The sequence below is a fragment of the Oncorhynchus tshawytscha genome, linkage group LG25, assembly GCF_018296145.1.
Source record: "Oncorhynchus tshawytscha isolate Ot180627B linkage group LG25, Otsh_v2.0, whole genome shotgun sequence".
Lineage (NCBI taxonomy): Eukaryota > Metazoa > Chordata > Actinopteri > Salmoniformes > Salmonidae > Oncorhynchus > Oncorhynchus tshawytscha.
In genome coordinates, this window is record NC_056453.1 from 46244210 (window position 1) to 46251835 (window position 7626).

Below are 7626 nucleotides of genomic sequence, written 5' to 3' on the forward strand. Positions count from 1 at the left end.
AGAGAGATGAACCTGGAGAAGAGTCCCTAAGCAAGCTGGTCCTGGAGCTCTGTTCACAAACACACCCTACAGAGCCATAACCTACTGAGAGATGAACCTGGAGAAGTGTCCCCTAAGCAAGCTGGTCCTGGAGCTCTGTTCACAAACACAAACACACCCTACAGAGCCATCACCTACAGAGAGATTAACCTGGAGAAGAGTCATCACCTACAGAGAGATGACCCTGGAGAGGTGTCCCCTAAGCAAGCTGGTCCTGGGGCTCTGTTCACAAACAAAAACACACTCTACAGAGCCATCACCTACAGAGAGATGAACCTGGAGAAGAGTCCCCTAAGCAAGCTGGTCCTGGGGCTCTGTTCACAAACACACCCCACAGAGCCATCACCTACAGAGATGAAACCTGGAGAAGTGTCCCCTAAGCAGAGCCATCACCCATCACAGAGAGATGAACCTGGAGAAGAGTCCCCTAAGCAAGCTGGTCCTGGGGCTCTGTTCACAAACACAAACACACCCTACAGAGCCATCACCTACAGAGAGATGAACCTGGAGAAGAGTCCCCTAAGCAAGCTGGTCCTGGGGCTCTGTTCACAAACACAAACACACCCCACAGAGCCATCACCTACAGAGAGATGAACCTGGAGAAGAGTCCCTAAGCAAGCTGGTCCTGGGGCTCTGTTCACAAACACACCCCACAGAGCCATCACCTACAGAGAGATGAACCTGGAGAAGTGTCCCTAAGCAAGCTGGTCCTGGGGCTCTGTTCACAAACACAAACACACCCCACAGAGCCATCACCTACAGAGAGATGAACCTGGAGAAGAGTCATCACCTACAGAGAGATGAACCTGGAGAAGAGTCCCCTAAGCAAGCTGGTCCTGGGGCTCTGTTCACAAACACAAACATACCCCACAGAGCCATCACCTACAGAGAGATGAACCTGGAGAAGAGTCATCACCTACAGAGAGATGAACCTGGAGAAGAGTCCCCTAAGCAAGCTGGTCCTGGGGCTCTGTTCACAAACACAAACACACTCTACAGAGCCATCACCTACAGAGAGATGAACCTGGAGAAGTGTCCCCTAAGCAAGCTGGTCCTGGGGCTCTGTTCACAAACACAAACACACCCCACAGAGCCCCAGGACAGCAGCACAATTAGACCCAACCAAATCATGAGAAAATAAAAAGATAATTACTTGACACATTGGAAAGAAATAACAAAAAAACAGAGCAAACTAGAATGCTATTTGGCCATAAACAGAGAGTACACAGCGGCAGAATACCTGACCACTGTGACTGACCCAAACCTAAGGAAAGCTTTGACTATGTACAGACTCAGTGAGCACAACCTTGCTATTGAGAAAGGCCGCCATAGACAGACATGGCTCTCAAGAGAAGACAGGCTATGTGCTCACTGCCCACAAAATGAGGTGGAAACTGAGCTGCACTTCCTAACCTCCTGTCCAACGTATGACCATATTAGAGACACATATTTCCCTCAGATTACACAGATCCACAAAGAATCCCAAAAACAAACCCAATCTTGATAATCTCCCATATCTATAGGAAGAAAAACCACAGTGTGCCATCACAGCAGCAAGATTTGTGACCTGTTTCCGCAAGAAAAGGTCAACCAGTAAAGAACTATTCAAACCATATTGTAAATATCACCAATATTAATATTGATTTAACTTTGGATTGGAGTCCACCTGTGTTAAATTCATGGACATGATTTGGAAAGACACACACCTGTCTATATAAGGTCCCACAGTTGACAGTGCATGTCAGAGCAAAAACCAAGCCATGAGGTTGAAGGAAATGTCCGTAGAGTTCAGAGGCAGGATTGTGTCGAGGCACAGATCTGGGGAGGGTACCAAAACATTTCTGCAGCATTGAAGGTCCCCAAGAACACAGTGACCTCCATCATCCTTAAATGGAAGAAGTTTGGAACCACCAAGTCTCTTCCTAGAGATGGCCTCCCAGCCAAACTGACCAATCAGGGGAGAAGGGCCTTGGTCAGGGAGGTGACCAAGAACCCGATGGTCACTGACAGAGCTCTAAAGTTCCTCTGTGGAGATGGGAGAATCTTCCAGAAGGACAACCATCTCTGCAGCACTCCACCAATTAGGCCTTTACGGTAGAGAGGCCAGACAGAAGCCACTCCTCAGTAAAAGGCACATGACAGCCTGTTTGGAGTTTGGAGTTTACTCAGACCATGGGAAACAAGATTCAGACCCTGGAGAGGAGGGGGAGAGAGGGGGACCAGAGAGGATGAGGAGAGAGGGGGACCAGCGGATGAGGAACGAAGGGGACCAGAGGATGAGGAGAGAGGGGGACCAGAGGATGAGGAGAGAGGGGGACCAGAGAATGAGGAGAGAGGGGGACCAGAGAATGAGGAGAGAGGGGGACCAGGGGATGAGGAGAGAGGGGGACCAGAGAATGAGGAGAGAGGGGGACCAGAGGATGAGGAGAGAGGGGGACCAGAGAATGAGGAGAGAGGGGGACCAGAGAATGAGGAGAGAGGGGGACCAGAGAATGAGGAGAGAGGGGGACCAGAGAATGAATGAGGAGACAGGGGGACCAGAGGATGAGGAGAGAGGGGGACCAGAGGATGAGGAGAGAGGGGGACCAGAGGATGAAGAGAGAGTGGGACCAGAGAATGAGGAGAGGGGGGACCAGAGAATGAGGAGAGAGGGGGACCAGAGAATGAGGAGAGAGGGGGAACAGAGGATGAGGAGAGAGGGGGACCAGAGGATGAGGAGAGAGGGGGACCAGAGGATGAGGAGAGAGGGGGACCAGAGGATGAGGAGAGAGGGGACCAGAGGATGAGGAGAGAGGGGGACCAGAGGATGAGGAGAGAGGGGGACCAGAGGATGAGGAGAGAGGGGGACCAGAGGATGAGGAGAGAGGGGGACCAGAGGATGAGGAGAGAGGGGGACCAGAGGATGAGGAGAGAGGGGGACCAGAGGATGAGGAGAGAGGGGGACCAGAGGATGAGGAGAGAGGGGGACCAGAGGATGAGGAGAGAGGGGGACCAGAGGATGAGGAGAGAGGGGGACCAGGGATGAGGAGAGAGGGGGACCAGAGAATGAGGAGAGAGGGGGACCAGAGGATGAGGAGAGAGGGGGACCAGAGAATGAGGAGAGAGGGGGACCAGAGAATGAGGAGAGAGGGGGACCAGAGAATGAGGAGAGAGGGGACCAGAGGAATGAGGAGACAGGGGGACCAGAGAATGAGGAGAGAGGGGACCAGAGAATGATGAGGAGACAGGGGGACCAGAGGATGAGGAGAAAGGGGGACCAGAGGATGAGGAGAGAGGGGGACCAGAGGATGAGGAGAGAGGGGAGAGGATGAGGAGAGAGGGGGACCAGAGGATGAGGGAGAGGGACCAGAGGATGAGGAGAGGGGACCAGAGGATGAGGAGAGAGGGGGACCAGAGGATGAGGAGAGAGGGGGACCAGAGAATGAGGAGAGAGGGGGAAAATTAGAGGATGAGGAGAGAGGGGGACCAGAGGATGAGGGATGGGGACCAGAGGATGAGGAGAGAGGGGGACCAGAGGATGAGGAGAGAGGGGGACCAGAGGATTAATCTCTCTACTCTGAACGAGGAGAGAGGGGGACCAGAGGATGAGGAGAGAGGGGGACAGAGGATGAGGCGGGGGACCAGAGGATGAGAGAGAGGGGGGCACCAGAGGATGAGGAGAGAGGGGGACCAGAGGATGAGGAGAGAGGGGGACCAGAGGATGAGGAGAGAGGGGACCAGAGGATGAGGAGAGAGGGGGACCTAACGGCTAAGCTGAGAGCCGAACGGCTAAGCTGAGAGCAGAAAGGTGGAGGAGGAAAGGGAAAGTAACCCAATAGCCCTTAACTCAATCTCTGGCTTCCTAGGCAAAAGTAGTGCACTATATGGAATAGGTTAGAGAGTGTCTGAGCTGCTGAGCTGCTGAGTAGAAGGGTAGTAAGGGAAGAAAAGAGGAAAATTAATCTCTCTACTCTGACTCACTTTGGGCATGGTCTCTTTGGTGAACGTAAGTGTTACGTTAGCACAGCTGTTGTCGTGGTAACCGGAGCTGGGGTGGCATTTGTTGGGCGGTGGAGAGGAGGGGTGGCACTCCCCCTGACCCAGACACGGTCGGATGAAACACTGCTCCTCCCTGATTGGTACACAGCTCTGACCAGACAGACACCCGACCCCACCTCCTCTGCTACCGTGGCCTTTAACTCGGCAGGACCTAAGGCCACACCATATCTGAAATCAATCAATTAAAGAATCAATCAATACATCACGTCTGTAAAACCAAAATATCTGTAATGTGAGATACAGGATAGACACATTCAAGACACCAGGGTTAAAAAATGACAGTGACTTTCCCAACATTGCCAGGTTTTCCAGGATTCCCAATCCCAGCTCCCTCCCCGATAATTCCCCCTGAATCCAGGATTCCCAATCCCAGCTCCCTCCCTGATAATTCCCCTCTGAATCCAGGAATCCCAGCTCCCTCCCTGATAAATTCCCCCTGAATCCAGAATTCCCAATTCCAGCTCCCTCCCTGATAAATTCCCCCTGAATCCAGGAATCCCAGTCCCATCTTCCTCCCTGATAATTCCCCCCTGAATCCAGGAATCCCAATCCCATCTCCCTCCCTGATAATTCCCCCTGAATCCAGGAATCCCAATCCCATCTCCCTCCCTGATAATTCCCCTCTGAATCCAGGAATCCCAATCCCAGCTCCCTCCCTGATGATTCCACCCTGAATCCAGGAATCCCAATCCCAGCTCCTCCCTGATAATTCCCCTCTGAATCCAGGAATCCCAATCCCAGCTCCCTCCCTGATAATGCCCCCTGAATCCAGGAATCCCAATCCCAGCTCCCTCCCTGATAATTCCCCCTGAATCCAGGAATCCCAATCCCAGCTCCCTCCCTGATAATTCCCCCTGAATCCAGGAATTCCAATCCCATCTCCCTCCCTGATAATTCCCCTCTGAATCCAGGAATCCCAATCCCAGCTCCCTCCCTGATGATTCCACCCTGAATCCAGGAATCCCAATCCTAGCTCCCTCCCTGATAATTCCCCCCTGAATCCAGGAATCCCAATCCCAGCTCCCTCCCTGATAATTCCCCTCTGAATCCAGGAATCCCAGCTCCCTCCCTGATAAATTCCCCCTGAATCCAGAAATCCCAATCCCAGCTCCTCCCTGATAATTCCCCTCTGAATCCAGGATTCCCAATCCCAGCTCCCTCCCTGATAATTCCCCCCTGAATCCAGGATTCCCAATCCCAGCTCCCTCCCTGATAATTCCCCCCTGAGTCCAGGAATCCTCCAACTGGGAACTCTAATGAGGATTTCTGGAAAACCTGGAACTTTTTGGGAAAGGTAGCAGAGTTTTGCAGCCCTCTAAGATACATCTACAGTTGAAGTCAGAAGTTTACATAACACCTTAGGCAAATACATTTAAACTTAGTTTTTCACAATTCCTGACATCCCTTATAAAAAAAAACCTGTTTTAGGTCAGTTAGGATCACCATCTTATTTTAAGAATGTGAAATGTCAGAAGAATAGTAGAGAGCATGATTATTTTCAGCTTTTATTTCTTTCATCACATTCCCAGTGGGTCAGAAGTTTACATACACTCAATTAGTATTTGGTACTTCTGAACTTCTGACCCACTGGAATTGTGATACAGTGAATCATAAGTGAAATAATCTGTCTGTAAACAAATGTTAGATAAATTACTTGTGTCATGCACAAAGTAGATGTCCTAACCAACTTGCCAAAACTATAGTTTGTTAACAAGAAATTTGTGGAGTGGTTGAAAAACAAGTTTTAATGATTCCAACTGAGTGTATGTAAACTTCAACTTTAGGTAAATGTAAGAGTTTATAGTTTGTTAACAAGGTAAATGTAAGAGTTTATAGTTTGTTAACAAGGTAAATGTAAGAGTTTATAGTTTGTTAACAAGGTAAATGTAAGAGTTTATGGTTTGTTAACAAGGTAAATGTAAGAGTTTATAGTTTGTTAACAAGGTAAATGTAAGAGTTTATAGTTTGTTAACAAGGTAAATGTAAGAGTTTATAGTTTGTTAACAAGGTAAAGGTAAGAGTTTAGATACGTACTCGAGTACAGACAACCTTCCCATTAAAGCACTGGCAGGTGTTGCAGTCCTCATCCCACTTGGCTAAATCAGGGGTGACACGACTGTTCCCTGAGCACGGTCTCCCTGTCACTGGAACACACAAGACTTACATGTCATATCTACTGACTGACTGTGTGTGTGTGTGTGTGTGTGTGTGTGTGTGTGTGTGTGTGTGTGTGTGTGTGTGTGTGTGTGTGTGTGTGTGTGTGTGTGTGTGTGAGAGAGAGAGACACACCGAGTGGGAGAGCATGAGAGAGTGACTGAAAGAGCGAGTGACTGAAAGAGCGAGAGACAGAGAGAGAGACAGACTGAAAGAGAGAGAGACAGAGAGAGAGACAGACAGACTGAAAGAGAGAGAGACAGACTGAAAGAGAGAGAGACAGAGAGAGACAGACTGAAAGAGAGAGAGACTGAAAGAGAGAGACAGAGAGAGACTGAAAGAGAGAGACAGAGACAGACTGAAAGAGAGAGACAGAGACAGACTGAAAGAGAGAGAGACAGAGAGAGAGACTGAAAGAGAGAGAGACAGAGACAGACTGAAAGAGAGAGAGACAGAGAGAGACAGAGAGAGAGACAGAGAGAGACTGAAAGAGAGAGACAGAGAGAGACTGAAAGAGAGAGACAGAGACAGACTGAAAGAGAGAGAGACAGAGAGAGACTGAAAGAGAGAGAGACAGAGAGAGACTGAAAGAGAGAGAGAGAGAGAGACTGAAAGAGAGAGACAGAGAGAGAGACTGAAAGAGAGAGACTGAGAGAGAGACTGAAGAGAGAAAGAGAGAGACAGAGAGAGAGACTGAAAGAGAGAGAGACTGAAAGAGAGAGAGAGAGAGAGAGACTGAAAGAGAGAGACAGAGAGAGAGACTGAAAGAGAGAGACAGAGAGAGAGACTGAAAGAGAGAGAGACAGAAAGAGAGAAAGAGACAGAGAGAGACTGAAAGAGAGAGAGACAGAGAGAGACTGAAAGAGAGAGAGACTGAGAGAGAGAGACTGAAAGAGAGACAGAAAGAGAGAGACTGAAAGAGAGAGAGACTGAAAGAGAGAGAGACAGAGAGAGACTGAAAGAGAGAGAGACTGAAAGAGAGAGACAGAGAGAGACTGAAAGAGAGAGACAGAGAGAAGAGAGAGAGACAGAGAGAGACTGAAAGAGAGAGAGAGAGAGACTGAAAGAGAGAGGCAGAGAGACAGACTGAAAGAGAGAGAGGCAGAGAGAGAGACTGAAAGAGAGAGAGACAGAGAGAGACTGAAAGAGAGAGACAGAGAGAGAGACTGAAAGAGAGAGAGACTGAAAGAGAGAGACAGAGAGAGACTGAAAGAGAGAGACAGAGAGAGACTGAGAGAGAGAGAGAGAGAGACTGAAAGAGAGAGACAGAGAGAGAGACTGAAAGAGAGAGACAGAGAGAGAGACTGAAAGAGAGAGAGACTGAAAGAGAGAGACAGAGAGAGACTGAAAGAGAGAGACAGAGAGAGACTGAAAGAGAGAGAGGCAGAGAGAGAC

General features: G+C 49.4%; 1 protein-coding gene across 2 annotated transcripts in view; it reads right to left on the reverse strand.

Moving 5' to 3' along the window:
• The window catches only part of LOC112238597 (protein jagged-1b), a 162985-nt gene that overhangs the window by 22889 nt on the left and 132470 nt on the right, over window positions 1-7626 (reverse strand). For both annotated transcript variants that reach the window (XM_042305797.1, XM_042305798.1), the window contains exons 22-23: window positions 6112-6221; window positions 4000-4245 (exon numbers count right to left, since the gene is read on the reverse strand). In XM_042305797.1, coding sequence (XP_042161731.1) covers window positions 4000-4245; window positions 6112-6221 — 356 coding nt within the window. The remainder of the gene's footprint in view (window positions 1-3999; window positions 4246-6111; window positions 6222-7626) is intronic.